The sequence below is a fragment of the Nelumbo lutea genome, chromosome 6, assembly GCF_056320005.1.
Source record: "Nelumbo lutea isolate HS-2025 chromosome 6, American lotus-T2T, whole genome shotgun sequence".
Taxonomy (NCBI): Eukaryota; Viridiplantae; Streptophyta; class Magnoliopsida; order Proteales; family Nelumbonaceae; genus Nelumbo; species Nelumbo lutea.
Genome location: NC_142689.1, coordinates 29,397,176 through 29,420,228, shown reverse-complemented (window position 1 = coordinate 29,420,228; position 23,053 = coordinate 29,397,176). Strand labels below are relative to the sequence as shown.

The 23,053-nt window shown below is 39.6% G+C and overlaps 1 protein-coding gene across 1 annotated transcript in view; it reads right to left on the bottom strand.

Annotated features, from left to right (window-relative positions):
- The window catches only part of LOC148848255 (O-fucosyltransferase 29-like), a 63,525-nt gene extending 52,749 nt beyond the window's left edge, over positions 1-10,776 (bottom strand). Inside the window, exons 1-2 of the mRNA XM_088950327.1 lie at positions 9,939-10,776; positions 8,218-8,308 (exon numbers count right to left, since the gene is read on the bottom strand). Of these exons, the coding sequence (XP_088806453.1) occupies positions 8,218-8,308; positions 9,939-10,187 (340 nt within the window). The 5' untranslated portion in view covers positions 10,188-10,776. The remainder of the gene's footprint in view (positions 1-8,217; positions 8,309-9,938) is intronic.
- Positions 10,777-23,053: the final 12,277 nt, after the last annotated feature.

The window sequence follows — 23,053 nt, the reverse complement described above, 5'->3', positions numbered from 1 at the left end:
TCATATACTCCCAGCTTGTTACATATGTAGTCCACTCTTCCCCGACTCAAGCCTTTTGTAAATAAGTCAGCCCACTGATTTCCTGTATTAACATGTGTAGTGTCTAGCTCTCCATTCAGCACCTTCTCCCTCACAAAGTGACAGTCAACCTCAATGTGCTTGGTTCTTTCATGAAGCACTAGATTAGAGGAGATATGAACTGCAGCCTGATTATCACAATAGAGCTTCATTGGAGTGTTAATGTTGTACCCTACTTCCTGTAGAAGGTTCCTTAGCCACACTAATTCACAAGCGGTATGCGCCATAGCCCTATATTCTGCCTCTGCACTGCTTCTTGCCACAACCGTCTGCTTCTTACTTTTCCATGTCACCAGGTTACCTACCAGAAACGTGCAATAGCCTGTAGTAGACCGCCTATCAGACATAGAACCAGCCCAATCAGCATCAGAATACCCTTCTATTTCAAGTTTTCCCCCACTCTTGTATATCAGACCGCAACCCAGGGCCCCTTTTAGATACTTCACAATTCTCAGAACCGCATTCCAATGAGTCAGAGGTTTTTGCATGAACTGGCTTACCACACTAACTGCAAATGAGATATCTGGTCTGGTAATGGTTAGGTAGTTCAGTTTGCCCATAAGTCGTCGGTATCTGCCAGGGTCTTCAAACACTTCACCCATATCACTGCTTTGCTTGGTATTTGTGTCCATGGGTGTTTCAGCTGGTTTGGCACCCAACAAGCCTGTTTCTTCCAATAAATCAAGCACATACTTCCTCTGGCACAGGTTAATCCCATACTTGGATCTGGCTACCTCTATCCCCAAGAAGTATTTCAGTTTACCCAGATCCTTTGTCTAAAAGTGATCTTGCAGATAAGTCTTCAGCCTATCAATACCAATGTTATCATTCCCAGTAATAACATTATCATCTACATACACCACCAACAGTATTTTTCCTCCCGGAGAGTCATGACTAAATACAGAATGGTCAACCTTGCACTGTTTCATGCCAAACTTCTTTACCACCTCACTGAACCTACCAAACCATGCTCGAGGAGACTGTTTAAGCCCATATATAGCCTTCCTTAGTCTGCACACCTTACCATCCTCCCCCTGAGCAACAAACCCTGGAGGTTGCTCCATGTAGACCTCCTCGAGTAAGTCACCATGCAAAAAGGCATTCTTGATATCAAGTTGATATAGTGGCCACTCATACATGGCTGCAAGAGAGATCGCAACACGAACTGACCCTATCTTAGCAACCGGTGAGAAGGTCTCTGTGTAGTCAATGCCATAGATTTGGGAGTACCCTTTTGCAACTAATCGCGCTTTCAGGCGTTCAACACTACCATCAGGCAGATACTTAACCGTATAAACCCACTTACAACCAACAGCTTGCTTCCCAGGAGGAAGAGCAGCGAGGTCCCAAGTATGATTATGATGAAGGGCTGAGAGTTCTTCTTCCATGGCATGGCACCACCCTGGAGAGGCAAGGGCTTCCTGGACATCTTTAGGAACAATAAAGAGTTCAGCCTGACTGAGTTCAGTTATGTAGAACAAGAAAGAGTGATAGAGAAAGAGAGAAAGAGAGAAGAGAGAATTTTGGTTCGAACTGAAAGAGTCAACTTGACTTCTCCCAGTCGGCCTGTAAGTATTTATATTATTATTAAAACATAACTGAAAAGACCTACGTGCCCTTACTTAAGTTAAGAGCACATGTTTCAACACAACATTACAAATCAGCAACATCAATCAAGGTATAAAGACAGAAATACCCCTACGCTAACACCTTGCATTGAAGAAAAAGGTAAATGACCTAGTCTAGCATGCCACAAATGTAACCTAGATACTGACTCCTCGTTATCCCAACCACTAACAACAGATGATTGTAAGGATGAACTGATGTCTGCATCAAAATAATAGAGACCTCTAGACTCATGACCGCTCCCAATCGTTCTCTTCGTCAATATGTCTTGAAAGATACAGTGAATAGGAAAAATATTATGCTACAGTTTAAATTTTTTATAAGCTTAGAAACAAATATGAGGTTGGAAGCAAGATTGGGAACATGTAGAACATATTTAAAAGAGAAATCCTTGTTTAGGTCAACCTCCCCTTTCCTAGAGATGGTGGAGAAGGAACCATCAGCAACTCTCATTTTATCGTGGCCTGACATCAAATGATAAGAAGAAAATAAAGAAGACATGTGTCTCATGTGGTTAGTAGCACCGGAGTCAATAATCCATGAATTAGACACTATAGGACTAGTCACATTGTGAGCAAAGACAATACTTGATCTGGCAAGAGAGGTGGAGGCAGGGGAATTGTTCCTTAGATGAGCCATGGCTCGGCTAAGGATTTCTACTTCATCAACAGTGAAATCAAAGGACCTAATGTGCAGAAATTAGTAGTCTGTCCCATAGAAGGAGGTGCAACTGTAAGTGTGTTCTTTGGGCATTCACCATTGTTACTTATGACAACATTCCCACTTGTTGTTTGACTCTTCTGAGGCTTCTTGTCTTTCCTTAATGCAGTTGGTTTCAGGTGAGGATAAAGAATCCAACAAGTCTCTTTCAAATGTATGTCACCTCCACAATGAGAGCACTTGAGATGCCTCTTGTCTGAACGCTTGCCTCCTTTTGGGGTTGAAGAAATCAAGGTTGAATGCTCAATAGGCTGTACTTGGGTGTCAACTTGCACCTCTTTCCTTCTAACCTCTTCATTCCTTACAAGATAGTAAACATGATGTAAATCTGGAATTCCATCCCCTCCCAAGGTTTTGGATCTTCTGCTCTCATACATCGGTAGGGCTGTTCACAGGTCGGGTTGGGTCAGTTTACTGGCGTTTTTCCAACCGACCCGACTTGGTCGGTTTACCTAGAAATGAAACCAAAACCGACCTAGTCGGTTTGAGCCGGTTTGGGTCGATTTGGGTCAGTTTTGTGAATGATTCTCTCAGTGCAAACAGTAAAGGATTCAAGTCTAAGAAGCAAAGGTTGGATGCCTGGAAATTAAAAATGATTTAATGGAACCAAAAATGAAACCAAAACCGACCTAGTCGGTTTGAGCCGGTTTGGGTCGATTTGGGTCGATTTGGGTCGGTTTTGTGAATGATTCTCTCGGTGCGAACGGTACAGGATTCAAGTCTAAGAAGCAAAGGCTGGATGCCTGGAAATTAAAAATGATTTGATGGACTAAAGCTGAAATTTGTATATATATAATATATATCTAAGTCGGTTCGGTTTCGGTTTTCACAACCATCGGTTTATGTTTTTTTGTAACCCGAAACCGACCAATGCTGAAGAAAAACTGGCCGACTCAGGTTGGATAGGACCGGGTTGGTCAGTTTGGTCGGTTTGGGTCTTGTTATGAATAGCCCTATACATCGGATCTAGGCCAGCCAAGAACTTAAAAGCTTTACCTTCTTCAATTTGTTTATAATGCCTCTCCTTATCTCTTGTAGTTTCCCAATCAAGTACAAGGTGGTGGTCAAGTTCTTCCCATAGTCCTTCTAAAGTTGCAAAGTAAGTTGCAACAAACATATCCCTTGTCTCAATGCAACAATATCTTGGGTTAGCCTATAAATTATTGCATTGTTCTTCCGGTGTCCATAGGTTTTAGACACCTCCCAAATCTTGGAGGCAGTAGGGAAGTGCTGAACAGTTCTAGCCACTCTTGGATTCATTGAGGCAAGCAGCCAGCACATAACAGTAGCATTTTCCTTATGCCATATTGAGTAATCAGCATCAACCTCTTTAGGTTCCTTCTTCTGTCCATCTAAATAACCCATAAGTTCCCAATAAGTAATGAAAAGCTTGGCTGCAACTGACCATTCTCTGAAGTTGTATTCATCTAACAACACACCGGTGAACTACAAGTTATGCAAATTTGTGTTTTCCAGGTTTGAAGACCTCCCACCAGTCCTATTGTCCTTAGAAGTCACTTCTCCTGATATTGAAGACATATTCTTCCTCTTACAGTAACCACAGCTGTAATCTCAACAAGAGGAACAAGATTTCAGACTTACTGGAGCTGTTACTAGGCTGATAACACCCTCTGAAACTGGACTGGAGCACTCTCTGTAACCAGCTCTGGGCTGAGAGCAGTTTTGTAGGTCAAAAAACACCACTACTGGAAGACAAACCTGGGTTGTGACCACCCTCTGCAAACTGTTCAATCTCCCAGACAACAACTAGGACTGTCCACTCAGTCCTTCTACCTAGATTTGTTTTACACAGATCTCTCTAGTAGTCGAATGGCTACTAACCGCTGCAAAACCACTGGTAGGGTATAAACTTCTGGGAAAAAACTCCCCTTGGGCCCTATAGCCAAGAGAAACCATAAACACAGACCTTTCTGTTGTCTACGATCAGTCCTAGGGCTTCTTCACAGTAGCAGAACTGAGAGAAAAGAAAAAAGAACAGAGAGTGGAGCTCTGATACCATGTTTGCTGAAGTACAGCAGCAAATGAGGAAGAAAAAGAGAAGAAGTTTGAGAATGGGCAGCAAACTATCTCAGCCAGCCCTAGAAGCTATTATATATATTTACAATAAGAAGTTACAGAAATAGACTAGAATGCCCCTAATTAGTGATGGGGCACCTAGACATAATGAAGTAAAATAAAACAGGTTTAGGCCCAATAACTAAAGACCCATAACAAACTAAATAACTTTACTACTAATGGTGATTATTTTCCTGTATGTAGTTGTAATGATTTATTTCTATCCACTTTTGAGTCTACATCCTTACATCTCCCCAAAACCTTTTCTGTGCCTAAGTTGACTATTAGTCTTATTTCTATTGGACAACTTGTTAATGATGGCAATAATGTTTTGTTTACTCGTGATGGTTATCCAGGACCAGCACATTGGAGAGCTGAAGGGGAAGGGGCATAGGCTTGGGAGGTTGTTTGCCCTAGAATTTGAAAATAAGAAAGCTTCATCAGACTCTTGTTTGTTGTTTATTACTTCTTGTAATAATGTGTGGCACTTATGGCATAGGTAAAAGTCATGTTTTGCTTTTTCCATCTTCTATTGAACATGCTTCTACACCTTTTTACCTTATTCACAGTGATGTTTGGTCGTCTCCTATTATTTCACGCTTGGGCCACAGATATTTTATGTTGTTTATCGATGACTGTACTAGATACACATAGGTTTAATTTCTTTGAAAGAAATCAGAAATCTTTCCACATTTAAGAACTTTCATGCTATGGTTATGACCCAATTTAAAAGTACTATAAGCATCTTGAGGTCAGATTCAAGGGGAGAGTACTTTGATGGTGAGTATGGTGAGTTTCAAACCTATCTCAAACAACATGGCATTCAGTCCCAGAGGTCTTGTCCAGGTACACCTCAACAAAATGGGGTATCTGAGCGCAAGAATCATCACATTGCTAGTATAGTGAGATCCTTATTACAAGACTCCCATGTTCCCATTACCTTTTGGGTGGAGGCGATCTGCACTACTGTGCACCTCATTAATATTCTTCCCACTTCTGTCCTTGGAAATTCCTCTCCCTATCAGGCCTTGTTTCATCGTCCACCAAATCTGTCCATGCTTTGTATCTTTGGTTATGTCTGCTTTGCCCATCTCCCTCTCCATGAAAGCACAAAGTTAACAGCCCAATCAGCTATGTGTGCATATCTTGTAATGTCATTTTTCCTGAGAACTTTTCCTTCTTTGAACATATTAGTAAACTGCTTGCACCATCCTTTTCTATTTTGCATCATTTTGGATCTGTAGGTGATCCTCCTCCTCTCAGTCTTCAGCAACTTTAGGTTTATTTTAGGAAGCATCCAGCTCACTCATTGACTATGCCTCCACCTCCAGCACCAATGATTGGTCATTCTTCTCCTCTATCCATCACTACTGTAAGTTCCTCTTCTCATCTTGTTGACTTGCCTTCACTTGTTCCTTTGTGTCGATCTTCACGTATTTCTCGCCCACCTAACCATTATGGCTTCTTTTCTAGTCATAGCTCCTTTTTTTTATGTTTTGTCCTCCACAAACATTCCTAAGTCTTACAATCAAGCTATACCAGTTAAGCATTGGAAAGATGCCATAGACTCAAAGGTTCAGGACTTATTGGAGAATGATACCCAGGAACTTGTCTATCCTCCCCCAGATGCCTCCATCATTAGTAGTCGATGGGTTTACTCAGTGAAACTCAAATTAGATGGTACTCTTGTATAAGGCCCACATGGTTGCTCAAGGCTACAAGCAAGAATATGGGATTATATATGATGAAACTTTTGTTCTAGTGGCTGAAATGACAATTGTTCGTTTACTTTTGGCCAACACTACTCTTAGACAATGGATAGTTCATCAGATGGATGTCAAGAATGCCTTACTTCATGGGCATTTACAAGAGATAGTCTATATGAAACCACCTCCTAGATACTGTGATAATCCTCTTTGGGTGTGTAAACTAAAGAAATCATTGTATGATCTTAAACAAGCTCCACAAGCTTGGTTTGACCACTTCCATATAGTGGTGTTGGAGGCTGGTTTTTAGCAAAGTGCTTCAAATTACTCTCTTTTTACCCTCAAGCGAGCACAATGGTTGACTCTCCTCCTGGTATATGTTGATGATATCCTTATCACCAGAGATGATGTGAACGGTATTAATAACTTGAAGCTCCTTCTCAGCAACTCCTTCAAAATGAAAGATCTTGGGCTGGTCACCTATTTTCTTGGCCTTGAAATTCAGCAATGTCCTCAAGGCTATTTTGCCAACCAACAAAAATATGCCTCTAATTTAGTTGCACTAGCTTGCTTAACTAATTCCAAACAAGTGGATACACCTCTAGAACTTAACCGTAAGTTGAGTATGGATGAGGGTGAGCTCCTTCCTGATGTTGCTTTATATCGACAGCTTGTAGGTAGTCTTATCTACCTGACTATGACTAGACCGATATTTCTTATGTTGTCTAGCTTGTGAGTTAGTTTGTATCTGATCTACGTCAGCCCCATTTTTCAACAGTTCTCCAGATCATTCGTTATATCAAGGGAATAATGTCTCGTGGCTTATTTTTCTCATCTTCTTCCTCTACTTAGCTCCGAGCTTATGCAGATGTTGATTGGGCAGGTTGCCCTAACACTCGTCATTCTACTACTGGTTGGTGTATCTTTCTTGGTGATTCTTTGATTTCTTGGAAATGCAAGAAACAACAAACGGTTTCCAAGTCATCTACTGAAGCAAAGTATAGAGCAGTGTCCTCTGTATGCAGTGAAATAGTTTGGCTCAAGGTTCTACTTCATGATATGGACATTGATCACTCATTTTCCATCTCTTTGTTTGCTGACAACATGAGTTCTATCAAAATTGCATCAAACCTAGCATTTCATGACCGTACTAGACATATTGAGGTGGATTGTCACTTCATTCGTGGCCTTCTTCTTGCAGGTCACATCTCTCTCCCACATGTCTCCTTGGCCTTGCAGCTCGTAGATCTCTTCACCAAAGCTATGACCAAAGCCCGATATAATTTTCTTATGAACAAACTGATGCTTGTTACCCAGCATCAGTTTGAGGGGGAGTGTAGAGAAGATGGAGGATAGTTCTATAATTTTACTTTCTTTATTGTAAACTAGTAGGTGTGTATATTAGTGTTCTGTCTTGTACAACACTATACCTTTATTTCTTTTGTAAGGACAATCTTGTCCATTCACTTAATAAAAATTTTATTTTCTAGGTTGGTTCGATCATACTGATCAACTCTAACATATCTGAAGTCTCTTAGTTTTCTCCATGCCTTCTCTCTCTCACACAAACTAACACCATTAACCACACGCATTACCCATGTCACATAACCTTAAACCATAAAGCCCAACTTTTCTGCTTCTTTTATTTTTTTCACAATCCAAAACTCTAAGGAATGACTAAGACCAAAATTATCAGACCATTCACTCCAGTTCCTTATAGCCCACCTATTAGTTGTCCAAAATGAATTAAGGAATTCTTATCCATCACAAGTATCCATAATGTTTTCTATGTTTCTCATAACACGACATGAAACATAATGATGCATGAAACAATTAGGTTAACACCCAAAGAAACACATAGAAAGTTAGAAACACTACATACAATGTTGTCTGAGACTATTTTCACAATAAGTGCCTGCTCACTAGACACAATTCTAGTGAGGTTACTGGGAGCTTCAACAGAAATTTCACTTCTTTATTAGTAACCAAACAAATTAAGAAATCAACTTACAAGTGAAATGAGAGCTTCTATTACTACATCCATAATAGAACTTTGAAGATGTTGATTTCCATATATTGATTGGTGCATAATGCCCCCCTTTCTGCAATGTTTTTGAGTTTAGTGTTATATAAGGAATAACAATTCAATTAAACAAGCAAAGTTGGGACCATAACTTTTCTTATCAACACAAGATACAGGGAACTGATCTGTCAAGGAGGGAGATCAAACATGAACCTAGAACTATCAGATGGTGAACTTCAGGAAATATGGTTCTTATACACAAGTTACATACTTGGAAAAAAACATATTTTTTCAAACTGTAACTTCTGGCTTTTTACATTGACAGATTTTACTAATTCTAAGAATTACAGTGCACCCATTTTAATCAAGTTTAGATCTCAAGAAAAATGGGGAAAAGTACAGGGATATGAAATAATAAGGTGTTTCTACAACATCTAAAATGGTATATATGAGATGGGAAATGAATACAATACATTTGCTTATTATTGAGAACCCCAAACAGTGTGTTTCCATTTGGAAATAATGCCATTGTACATTATATTGCCATTTCTTTTACTTCTCCATTTAACTCATTTTTTACATAAAAGCTTCGGTAGAGTATTTTATCTATTCTTTTCATTATAAAAGATCTAGCGTGTGATCTATAATATGTGACTTTTCAACCAATCTCATTTTTTTCCTTCCCAAGCAAAACATCGAAAGTACTTGTTTATTGCCTCAATGTTCATGAGAATAATGGATAAAGAGAACAATATTTAGAGGTATGAATGAAAAGAAGAGAGAAAGGCTTCATGAAAGATATCAAACAGCAAATGGAACTTAATGGAATAAATTGAATAGTGACATTGTTATTAATAATATAGATGATAATAACAATAGCAAAAGGAACGTAGATAGATCATACATGAAGGTTAGAAAAATGATTGTTGACGGATTTTGGTGTCTACCAGATTTTTGAGGGGTGGATAGATCCATTTTTTATTCATGCTTTTGAGATACATCCTTGGACTGAGTCTTGATGATGAAAATGTTAGTTTTTATAGATGCATTTCATTGTGAAGTTGGGTGCTAGCTCATTGCCTTATACGGTACGGTATTGTACATTTGCACTCCTCTTCATTTGAAAGAAATTTTCTTTTATTTGCTATCAAAAAATAATATATCTGTTAAGTGGTAAATGCTACAAAAGAACAAGAAGACAACTTCACATACAGGGGCTATGCTATGCATTTCTAATTAAGAAAAAGAAGTGTTTCAAGGACATCCAAGGAAGCCCTCAAAAAAAACCTTAGAAGACGGAACAGACCCGTGAGATATGAAAAAACACGATTTGCTTATGGATACCAACCACTATGAATGTTCCAAAATTTTCGTGTATTACAATTACTCACTTGTTTTACCTACGCAAGAAAATAAATAAATCGGAATCCAGTAAAGCAATGAAACAAAACTTCCAATCACCCTGAATAAGTATGATATCAATCATAATTGGACTAAGTAACCTTGACCTTGATGTGCATAGAAGAAGATAAGGAAAATACCAACTACGTTGAAAGCCAAGGAGGGCAACCAAATTTCAGTGCCTCTAAGAATATATAAACATTCTCGCAACTTAATCACACGTGCATGAAGACAGAAATAATACTGCAATTCACTCCCCCGACAACAAAGACAAAGTTGTAATGGAGTGTAATGCTCAAGAAACGTACCAGTCTGAAGTACAGCGCACCGGTCATTATCAAACGCTGAGAGTACCAGTCGAGATCAGTAGCAAAATGTCCAGTGAGAAGCGAAATTAAACCTAAAGTAAAAAGCATCAAACCACACAGAACGGACCGAGAGATTGGCTTCTTGTGTGATCTCCAGCGCAACTGTTTCTGCAAATGTAACAAAGCCAGATTAGCCGAAGAGAAAATCAATCTCTGGAGAGTACACGGCCGCGCCCTCCGCACGCCCATTGAGCTCCAAACAAGGCCTCGCTTTCATAATAACCATAAAAAAGATCTCCAAATAAGACGTGAAACAAAATCTTGACCAATCTCCATTAAGCTGTTGGCTGTCTGTGCTTTTTTCCCTGGACCACAAGATAGGTTCATAGCAATAGTTTCAAGGACACCATTAAAGAAGGAGGTGAATGACCTATTCATAAGCATTGGAATTAATAGGTCTATGCGAATGGAATCTAATACATAGAAGAGATATTAAAGGTGATGAATGGAGGTGGCAATCCGACTTTTCTGAAACCCTAATCGTGCAACAAATTTATTAAAGCCTTCCAAAATGCAGAGAGAGATAGAGAGCTCCTGGGTGATCGGATAATTTGCTTCGAAATACGAGAGCTGAGATGAGAGGGGTGGAAAGATGAGTGCAGCTTGTAGTGGTTTTAGGCAAAGATGAGAGGTTAAGAGGGCAATACTTTTCCGGTTTACAAGGACAGAGAAATAACTAACCTAACGGCGACCACTAACTCCATTTTGTGGAAATACAATAGTAGAGTAGGGGCATATTTGGTAGTATGATTTACGTTAATTAGGACAAGGCCGGCATGGAGTAAGACATTGGCATATATATATATATATATATTAAATGAAGGTATTCAAACTACAGCCTCCATCATTCAAATTTGTGGCATTCTCATTTTTGTGAACATCTCGACATGTGGCATTTTTTGAGAATTTGTTGTTAAAGCCCACAATCTATCATTACCATTCAAACAAGTGGTCTTCTAATTTTCTGAAAAATTAAACATGTGGCAAATTTTGAGAAATTCCTAATAAAGCCCACTACTAGGCTACCCTCCCTCCCCCCCCCCCCATTCAAACACGTGGCCTTCTCATTTTTCTAGAAAACTAAACACGTGGCATTTTCTGAGAAATTATTGCTAAAACTCACAGCCCACTACCACCATTAAGACACATGGCATCCTATTAATTCAATAAATATGATTCAAAAAGTTGGTAGTTCCACTCCTAAACATTCTTAATAGAAAGTTATTTATTAGCTTAATACATGTTTATCCATAGTCTATTAAATGCAAATGGTGGGACCTATAAAAAGATTACCATAAACACATGTTTGTTTTTAAATGATTTTTTTTAAAAAGAAAATACTTTAATTTATTAATTACATACTTGATTTAACTTTTAGGAAGCAACACAATTTGAGTTCGGGTCTCCTGCCCATACAAGCAGAGTTATCGTGGGCAAGAGATCTAAAGTGACATAATTTAACTTTTAAAAATAAATAACTCAAAATAGATTTATTAGATAAATAGAAAATAGCAAATAAAGTGGGTTATTGTTTACCAATGATATCTCATTTAACATCTTAAATCAAATTAAAAAAACATAAATTAATAGTGGGTTTCAAATAAAATAGGTCAGAATAGATTGTCATTACAAATATGCAAGACCCATATCAGTTTTTTTATTTAATTTTTTATAATTAAATAGTAAACTTCAAACTAAGGGTTTGTTCATTTTCTCTAAAATCTGACATCAGGAAGTATAATAATTGCATATGGCCCCATTTGCTTTTCAATAAGTTACTTACTCGGGTAAGTGCAATTATCTGGGTAAGTTTTTTCTTGGGAAACACTTACCGAGGTAAGTGCATTTACCCATGTTATTTTTATTTCTCATGTAAATAAGGCAATGATCATTTTAATCATAAAGAACCATTATTAAAAAGGGCATGTTTGTCTCATTCAAGTGTTGCCAACTTTTCCCTTATATGAGAAAGTTATTTATCCACCTAGGAGATGGGTATCACTTACCCGGATAAGTGATACCCAGGAAAATAAACTTTTCTTGGTCCCCACATAAATATGAAAAAAAGAACATGGGATTATTGGTCAATGGGAACCAAAATCCCATTGACTACCTTTCCCCCCTCTCAAAATCCGAAAAAAAAGAATGCCCCCTAAGAGGTATATTGGTATTAGTGAACTTTTCTTTCCTCTAAACTTTATTGAATGCAGAGAATGTTATTCTTAATTATGAATTATAAAATTATCAAATATTAATTTTGACCTCATATATGAGAGTTTTTTCTTATCTTTTTGGGGTATAATTGGAAAACAAAATGTTGTATGATTGCACCTTAGGCTCAGTTTGGAAGGAGTACAAATGCAATTATGTAGAGTGCAAAACATTGTATTTTGTATTATTTTACTTGTATAAAAGGAAAACAAAAAGTGTATAAAAGGAAACGAGTAACAATTCTTTTCTTAAAGTTAAAATATTCATCTTAAGAGATAAGAATTAAGAGAAAATGAACAGGCTCTAAATTATACACACATTTAGTTACCCCGTGCTTAGTATATAGGGTCATTCTCTAGTCTCACCATTAAATTAAAACTTTATAGTTTGTGTTTTTTAACTCCATGGGCCATAATAGGGTAGCCCATCCCCTAAAACCATAACCCCCATCTCTAGAACAGGTGAGATTTGATCTCAAGTCGTAGTTTGAATCTTTACCCCACAAAACACATTCGACATGTACATCTAAGCCTTCATTGGGAACATCTCCCATAGTTGTTATTGGGAGATGTTTCCAATACAATGTTGGATGTATTGTGGGGCATGTTGTGCCAGATGCAATGAGAAATCCTGAAGTCTTGGCTACAACCAATAGTAAACCTTACCAACATCCAATTGGCACCTTACTAACCCACTATAAAACTGGATCCGAGTTTGGATCGACTACCAATACATGGTGCCAACAATGTTTCAAGTAGTTATTATAACTGTATATTGAGAATATCTTCCTATAAATGACAAAGGAGATGTTCCTAATGTGCAACTACAATGGCTCGTTGGTATAGTTTTATGAGTGTTTTTTAGTAAAAGTTTACAATAATATTGTACATTCATTATATATATACTAAAATTAATGTTTATTTTATTTTCATTAATTATTTATTATATTTTTTGATAAACATGGTTTCAATAATTGTTTATAAATCTATTTTTGTTTTGTTATTTAATAATAATTTGTCAACAAATTTTGGAGATTAAACAACTATTATTTAACTTTTGAAATTTAATTTATTGTATTTTTGTTATCAAATTTATTTTTAGTAATTATGCATTTTTATAATCTATTGATTAATATTTATTAGAGATTAAAATATTATTTGAAATTACAATATTTATTGACTAATTTAATATATTTTCAGTATTTATTGCATTTTTGTAATTATTGTATTTTTATTATCAATTTATTTTCAATAATTGTATATTTTTCTATAAATTTCCAATAATTATTGAATATTAAACTATTGTTATTTATTAGAGATTAGACTATTTAAAATATCAAATATTAATATATATATATATATATATATTTGGTCGAGTTGGTATAATTTTGATCAGTTTACAAATGGTCAAACCGAAACTGACCTAACCTGGTCAAATCGGAAAATTGCTAAACCAAAGCTAATCAGAAATACTAGAAAACCAACAAACTTGGGTTGAATTCGACTGAATTGATTATTAAAAATTTAAAATATAAAACAATTATATATTCCTATGTATTTCTATTGTTTAACTTTCGCTTAACAAAGTTCGTGCATCTTACAGGTCCCTGCTAATTTAGTATCTAATTAGATGCAGGATTTCCAATCATGTTGGAAGGGTGTTTGAACATATTCAAACTCTAATGATGAATCATGTGGATTTAATCTGATAAAAAGTTTCACGCTTAATCTTTGGTTTTATGTCACGTTTGGACCAGACAATGGGTAGTTAGTTTGAATGATGATGTTGTGATCTGACCTATTCAATCCGATTGATCAAACATTCACCAAGAAAAAAAATATATTCGGGTCAAATTTTTAAAATATCTATGAAAAGTTGGAAACAACACAAGTTAATGAGTTAAAACCCTCCTTCCCCTCAATCGCTGCAAAATAAAAACAAGAGAAATTTTGAATACAATGTTCTTTGAAGTGTTTATGCCTTCTTATTTACAATATCGATAGACATTTATCTTATTTTTCTTATCCTCTTAACTTTCTAACCTTTTAAGAGAATGGTTGGGATCTACTACCAACAAATGGCATCGGGGTTGCTGCAATGTCTAGTTTGAATGTTGGTAGGACCATGTATTGATGGTTAATTTGAAATCTTGAGGAAAATGATGTAAATTTTTCCATTTGTATGAAAATAATTGAAAAAGTCACATTTTTCGTCAGTTTTATTTAGTAAAGCTTATGTAATTTAATAAACCTAATTAATATATTTATAAAAATAGCATACGTGATACTTTATATTATATTATCTCCCTCTCATTGTTCCCTTCGTTCTCTCTCCCTCTCACCCCTATTTCATCATTGCCGCTGCTGCAACTTGTAGCAATGACAAACCTCTCCACATCCACTTTCAATATTTCGCTCGAACCCCATACATGCCTTTTCTCCAATCATCGAAGCCCGTTGAGAGAAATAATTGAAGTTGCTTTGTAATCATGCAGTTGTTGTTTATAACATGACTTGTGGTCGTAGCATGGTTGTTGTCTGTACTGCAAATTTGTAGTGTGACCGCTGCTTGCAGTGTGTTAGGGAATTGAGATAAGACTTGATGTATGGGTTGTTATGATAAGGATGATTGGGAGTTCTCAGTAAGATAATTTGTTATGTTATGATAGAGTTTGAGATGGACTAAGATAGACTACATAGAGTCTAAGAGTTTGAATTTGAATAGGTTTGATCTTTGTTTTAGCATATAAATATGATGTAATTATCACATTAATTAATGCATTATCTTTGACCTTTCTTGAATTTTATCATGGTATCAGAGCCAAAGGTTTGAACCTTGGCCTCCCACTGTGCTTCTTGTGTTTCCAACGGGTGGCCAGAATCCTAATCACCCGTCGGATCCTGTCTCTCAATTTACATATTAGATTTCCTCTTTTTTTACATTATACATAGTTATTTATTATGTGTCCTTTATTCACCAATTTTTTATCACCCTACCGATTCATCAATCTAGCTATTTTTGCAATTCTCACCAACCTCCATCAAGATTTTCCTTTCTCACTTCACAAAAAAAAAAAAAAGGGAAAAAGGTAGCAAAGATGGTGCACACGATCTTCTATTGGGATGTTCTCTTGACCCTTCTTCAAATTAATGGGTTTTCCATCCTTCAAAAACCCAGTTCAAATTTATGGTCCCTTGGTATCCAGCATGACGGCACAAAGTATCCCAATGTTCTCCATGGTGGTTATGAGGTTATCAAGGGTTTCTTAATGGTAGGTGTGAGATCCGTGATAAAAGTTGAAGCATGCAACGTTCATGCCCCACTCTCAGCAACTTCTTGATCATAAACATTGACCTTAAAGTAGGGCCTAGCGTATAGACAATCTTTGTTTTGGGCCTCTAACTTACTTGCAACGCCATTGCGAGAAAGTTGCGAATAGAGAGAGTTTCAAATAGAAAAAGGCCAAAGAAGAAAAAAAATACCCAAAAAAAAAGAAAATTCCTCTGGAGTTTTCGTATTGTGATGGGAATCAAGGTGCCCTTTCTTACTGGTGAACTTCATGCTCCTTTGCGTGCCCAAGTAAAACTCCTCCACTACAAAGCAACTTTTGGAAGGTTTTCCTTTTAAATATGCATGCATTTGCTATAGTGAGTTTTCTCATCTCAGTAATGATAGCCACGCCTATACCAATAAGGCATCCAATATGTGAGGCACAGGATAAGAGTTTTCTGGATTATACCTCTACCTTTATCAACAAGTATGCAATTCTCCAGCTCATTACTATTGTTGTGGAGGCAACACCTTTGAGGCAAATTGGTGTTGGAAGTTGGCACCAAAAGATGTTCCCATCAAGTACACACCTCACTTATATTTTTCCAATGATAATCTAGGCAGCGTGAGATTGAAGATGGGCATCATTGTTTGACTTCTATTACATATAATTCAACCATTTTAATATGTAACTCTTTCATGTTCCATCAAATCCATCAAAGTGATGTACGGATAAAACAAAACAGAACGATTGTCTTTATTGGCCATTGTTGGCTCTTTTTTAGATTGGCTCGTTGAGGCCCATTTCATATTGGCTCAAGAAGCCAACCCATTGTGGCATTCTTAATTGGCCCACTAAAAGTGAGGTCTTTTTCATGACTTATTTTCAATATGGCCCATGGTTGGTCCATTAACAATTTTCACCTTCAACCCATGGATGTTCTCTCTTGAGGAAGCAATATCATGCTATCAGCACAACCACGCCATTGTTAGTTTGCCACATTATCATCACAAAAGATTTGGACATCATCACAAGTTCTCATCATGTCGTTCATCATTTGTCATCATCATCATCATTCCAATAGGCTTGTTATCATATTCAAAATAGGACACCGTCAAAATCACCATGTCATATCCTTGCAGCTATCATCATATTGTAGCCATTTGTGATCAAACACATGAAGATCTCTGATCCACATGTGTTTGAGGGGGCGTGTTAGGGAATTGAGATAAGATTTGATGTATGGCTTGTTATGATAAGGGTGATTAGGAGTTCTTAGTAAGATAAAACTTGTTATGTTATGATAGAGTTTGAGATTGATTAAGATAGACTACATAGAGTCCTAGGTAAAGTCTAAGAGTTTGAATAGATTTGATCTATATTTTAGTTTATAAATATGATGTAATTATCACATTCATTAATGTATTATTTCTAACATTTTTTGAATTTTATCATAGTGCAATATTCTATACTTTGCCAAATTTTTGCAATATTGTCTTCACCGTCTTCAACTACATTGGGGTGATGTTCACAACACAATGTAACTATCAACCCAAACTCTAATACATTTGATTTCAAGCCACCAATACCCAACACAGTGAGATACAACACCAGATATAACACCATAAATTGTAGCCGACTTGCCTCCACGCAAAGTTCCTTAGTAGAACACTTGGGCAGTCATATGCTTGGGACACAGTGGAGAATTGGGTATTGTTCACCATTGAACGATATTACATCTACATCTACATGACTATCAGATTCAAATATCAATTAAATGCCAAGCGTTATAGACCTAGAATCAACTCCTTCTTTCAGCTCCTTCAAACTCTCCATATATTCTCAATACATTCTTGAATCCACTTCATTCAACAACTCTAAAACTGTAAGAAACAAAAATAGTTGGGACTTACAACTTAGGGAGGAGGGCTTTATGTTTCCCATTCCATCAGGAACCCAATATTTTGGATTCTAATTTTGCTTCTATTGCTCGTGTTGTTCTTGTAGACAGGTACATAAAATTTGTCTACTCCATTTGGTGGAGACCCAAATGGCTAGAGAAGCAATTGGTTTTCTGGTTTCAGTTCCACCATGCCATCATGCCTAACACCATCATCACCGTTGATTTTTCTAGTGGAAGCATACCCACCTCAGACTCTTCCCATCACTGAACCACTTTACCATCGCCCCAGCAACGGCCCAACTAACTCTCATCTCATCACTCTCTAACTCTTTCCATCACTGAACCACCTAACCACCTCAGACTCTATCCCGTCTGGGTGAATTGGAGACAAATTCATACAATCTACTAGAAGCTCTCCCAGAAAAGGATGACCCCATCCAATCTGAAGGCCTATCCAATCTTTAGAATCAGAAGATTGAACTAAGGTATAAAGAAAAGGGTAATATTGGGTTTTGAAAGAAATTATAGGTCCATGAGTTAATTAATTGTTAAAAACAATAAGGGTACTTTAAGACAATACCGAAACAGTAAGGATATAGTTAGTCAATTTTCTAAACCTTAAGGATAGTTTAAGAAAATTGCCCTTATAGAGGTATCCCTGGAGAAAGAATCCAAATATTTTATTATATATGGTTATCATTAATTAATGCAATTTAACGGATGGGTGATGAAAATTTGAGATTATGAAATAAGAGTGGCGTCTATCAATATGTATTACATTTGACAAACGTCCAACTCATCTCTATTTTGACTAGTATAATTGATTTTGAAATCACGGGCAATAGTCCAAGTATTGATTGGGTTTGGGCAATTCGGATTTCCTGCTTACTTATTCCTCCTCTCCTCTCTACTTATCTACTTAAATCAGGCCACCTATCCCTATTTGTCGAACTTCCCAACAAAAGTCCAACAAAGGTTAACCCTCCATTAACTATTAGTTTTTAAAACTAAATTATTTTTTATAGAATAATATAGATCCTTACTTTTTATTTACCCATGCCACACCTTTCCCTTTTTCTATCTATTGGTTACTATTGATGCTCGGATTGGCTGAGGTCAACATTGTAAATTCACTTCCCGAGTCGAGGTAAGGTTGAGGGGTCTGAAGCCCGAAATTTGAGGTCCACGGAGCGCGGTGTTAGACGAATTGTGAGCATATCCTACGAGGAGGAAGGGGTTAGAGGCCTCGGGTAGAGACCTGAGGTGAGGACTCCGATGATCAAGTTAGTAATGAGGAATCAGGAGGACGAGGGGCACCCAGATGAGACCACAGGGAAACAGGTAATCTTAGAGATTGGTGAGAGAGCTTGAGTTTTTTATCCTTTACCTTACCTGGAGGGGATCACCTCCTATTTATACTTGAGGTCAACTAGGGGTCACCTCCTATTTATACTTGAGGTCAACTAGGGGTCACCTCCTATTTATACTTGAGGTCAACTAGGGGCTATAGAGCCCAGACAATTAAGATGGAATCCGTATGTGGGGAATGCGGACATCCGAGGTCGCCATGTGACCTCACGCCATTAGTTCCGTGGGGCCTGCTAAAAAAGGGCATGCACAAGCTCTAATTGGTCACGGCTGATGTGCACCCTGGGACACGTGAAGGGTTGCGATTGGATGAACCAAACATGCTACATCATTTGCCCCCCACTCACGAGGCCATGGTGGAAGTCCGAGGTGAGGGCCTTGGCTTCGGTTGAAGGGAGTGTACCAATGGTGTTAGGTAGCATTGTTGGGTTTCTAAACATGACGTGGCCTATGGTGGCGTCATTTTGACTTTGCTTCTCCCCCTCTCTAGGGTGAGCCGCGAGGCTTCTCCCATGGGGAGGCCTTGGTTTCGACTTTGAGGTTGTCCTTGGTAGGTGGGTGAGGAAGAGATCTTGCCCCATTGTCTTGTTCTAGTGTTGATGCGAAGCAAATTCGTTGCTACCTCGACCTCGGCTGTGGGGACCTTTAGTTGGGCGCCTCGGGCGCCCGAGTTGGTGACTCGGTCGCCCGCGGGTGAAGCTCGTCTTCACCAAGCGGTAATGGAGGAGATGAGTTTTGGGTGAACTGGGTTATGCTGTCACTGGGCATGCCTAATTTGTCGAGCCAGTGGGTCATAGTGAGTCAGCCGATTGGTTCGCTTGGCGTCGCTTCGTCTTCCCAAGGTGAGAGAGGCGTGCTGACATGCCGTGGAGGTGATTGCTACATGGCTGTTGGATTGGGCACGACTTGGGCCATCCATTTTTCTATAAACAAGGGCCTTAGTCGCCATTTTCCCCCACATTTGCTTCTGAGTGCATTCGCCTTCAAGACCCTTGCTTCCTAGAGCCATCGACTTTAGTTCTCATCTTTAGAACTTCTTCATCATCGTCCTCGTCCTAGGTAAACGTCTCACCATGTCTTACTATGATTTCAACCCAGAATGCTATGAACTCCCAAATTCCTCGGGAGCGAGCTCATTCCGAACCCCTTCTCCTGTCATCTCCAGCCAATACCTGTCGGTTGCCTAGATCTCGGCCCTGCGTCGTGAGGTCGAGGTGCTGAGGGAGAGGGTCGCCCCGGTGATGCCGAGTACGGCCGAAGGGAGGAAGAGTCTCCCCATGAGAGTGTCGGATCTGTGATGCCTATGAAGGCCGAGGGATCCCCCTTGGTGGTTCAAGGGGAACCGGTTCCCAAGCTGAGACCGAGGACGGTGATCGATTATGCCACCTGAGGTGTGCACATACAGTGTTTGCCGCGCTCGGAGCATGACAGTATCCTAGACGTCGACCAGGTGAAGTCCTTAGCCAAGAGGTACCACATCCCCTAGTCCTATAAGTTAAGGGTCCTCGACGTTGGTGACTGGCCGTGGTCGTTGGAGGAGGGGGAGATATGTGTTTATCAGCACTTCCTTGAGTTTGACCTCAAGTTCCCCCTCCATTCGTTGAACCCTGAGCTGCTGAAGTGGTACAGGGTCACTCTTAGTGAGTTAGCCCCAAATGCCCTTAGGACTATTATAGCTATATTGGTAGTGGCTCGGCTTCGGGGTGTGGACCTGATGCTGAAGGTGTTTCGAGCCCTTTTTGTGTCGAGGGCACACATTACCGAGGGTGGCATGTATTACTTCCATCTTCGGAGAGGCCGACTTGTCGACAACCCGTCATCTATCGACAATTGGAAGAGTAAATTCTTCTTCATCTCTTGTCCTGAGGGTTGGTCTTTCAATTCGGGCTGGGGGGAGATCTACTTGCCTGCCAAGAAGCATAAGCCGACGCTTCGGGTCGATGAAGCCATTGTGGTAACCCATCTCCTTGTGTTGGGAACGCTCTAGGCCAAGCCCCTATTAGAGGCTGAGCTCCCCTTGGTACTGATTTCTTGATTCTTCTTGCAGAGATGCCATTGGACGCTAAATGCATGCTACTGGAGAGTGCTTTGGCGAAGAAGAAGGCTCCAGGAGAGGGGCCATCGGGGCAGATGCTGAGGAGGCTTGCCAAAGAACCGAGGGTGCGTGCTTGTGTAGAGAGAGGTGTCGCAACCGCCGAGAGGACATCTCAGCCATAGGCCCCCACTAGTGAAGGGGGCGACAGAGGAAAGAAGCTGGTAGATGGAGGTCGATCAAAGGAGGTGGGGAGGATGAGGCCGGTAGATGGAGGTCGGTCAAAGGAGGTGGGGAGGAAGAGGCCGGCCAAGGCACCGAGTGCAACCCGACAAAGAAGCTGGCACATAAGGACCGTCCTGCCGAAGGTGGCAAAAGAAGGAGGGATGCCCCTATTGCTTCGAGGAGGGGCAACACCTCGTATGGGTATTTTGGCCGAAGTGGAATGTTTGCGAGGGTGAGGGTGTCTCCATCGATACTGATGGGATTGACCGAGCTCTGGTGAAGGGGATGATCCCCTAGGGGGATCGTGTTGGCATGATGCAAACAGACCCCCTCCTTGTTCGGGATCAGGGGATGGACTTCTTGGCTGAGGTAAGTTTTAGCTACTCCTGACTTTTTTTTCTCCTAACCTGCTTTCATTTGCTTGACTGTAATAGGTGTTCACTGCAGGTTTGCCGTCATTACGTTGGCCTGGGAAATCAGGTCACCCTCTTTCTTGATTGTGTAGACCAGGCTGATGAAAAGATTGAGCAGCTATCGGTGCGGGTTGCTTCGGTGGAGAGCAACCGAGATGACACCCTTAAGGCCTTGATGGACAAGAGGCAGCTTCAGTAGATACTTGAGGATGACCTGAAGGTGGAGTAGGCCTGCATTATTTAGCTTCAGAAAACTTGACGAAAATAGACATGGAGTGAGTTCGTCTCCACGGGGACACGCTGGAGGCCAACAAGCGTGTTGCGGAGGCCGAGGCTCGAGCAGCAAAGGCCGAGGCCAATTTTTGGGGCGCCATCCTTGCTTGGAAGCGGACGTCGGAATACCAAAAGTGCCTAGCAGACTATGCGGCCGAGGCCTACTTTGATGGGATCGAAGATACCAAGAAGGCACTGCTGAAGTTGGTCCCTGAGTTTCAAGTGAATGACTTGGAGGTGCTCCCTAACACCCTTCTTCTCGAGGGCACTTCCAATAACCCTATGATGTTACTGCTGCCGAGGACCCAGCTGCCCCCTAGCCGAGGGCGATGCCCCACATGCCTGAGCTCCTTGAGTGGCCCACTTTTTGTTTTTTGCCTATACATGTTTTTGTAAAGGGGTTTGGCCTCCTCGTTCAAGGTCGAAGTTTTTGTAATCTGCTGAACATTGAACGTTTAATGAAATGCACTTTTTTGCGTATCTCGTGCCATCGCACATCTCTTTTCTTTTTGTATTTTTTTTACCGAGTGGTCTATGCTTCCTCCTCTTGAGAGGTCACAAGTAGTAAAGTTTGTTGCTCGGAGTGGCTCGTTACTTGGCTGCTTGCTTTAGGAAGTTAGAGGGCATTGGCTGAGGCCGAGCTAGTTTGGGTCCATCTCCTTGTCGGGGAACGAGACTGTCATTAGCTCTCTTGGTGTCAACACCTGATTTTTTGCTCAGTTGGTCTCTTAAACCTCCAATTCACCCCGAACCTCCGATTAGACCCTTCTGATCCTTCCTAAATGCCCAAAACCCCCAAAACCCCAACTTTCACCACTAAAGCCCCTAGATCCATTGTTAAACTTATCCAATACCTATCCAATGGCCCCCAATCGACCCCCAACCATTAAATCAGACACAACCATTAGGCCCAAAACCTCCCAAAATACCTACCCATGAAATTTGAACTCAAGATTCCTCTGTTCACCTGTCTATCAAACAAAGATTCCATCTCGACCCTTCTTACACCCATAACCCGTATCCACTTGGTCCGAACACATTTAAACCAATCAAACCTTTCCAATCACCTCAAATTTCCTAAAAACCCTACCCTATAAAATTTCACCCAAAGATTCCTTTGTTTGCCCCTTCATCGCATAAGGATTCCATTTCGAGCCCTTAGATTAATTGGTTTGAGCCATTTCCAGATTTGCCCAATTCAGGCTCAGTTAGGCCAATCTGATCCCACCAACCAACTCAGAATGTCTGAAAACCCCATCTTATAAAATTTCAGCCAAAAATACCCTCATTTACTCCTTCATCCAAAAAGATTCCATTTCGGCCAATTTTTGGTAGCCCACACACAAACCCACTCTCTAT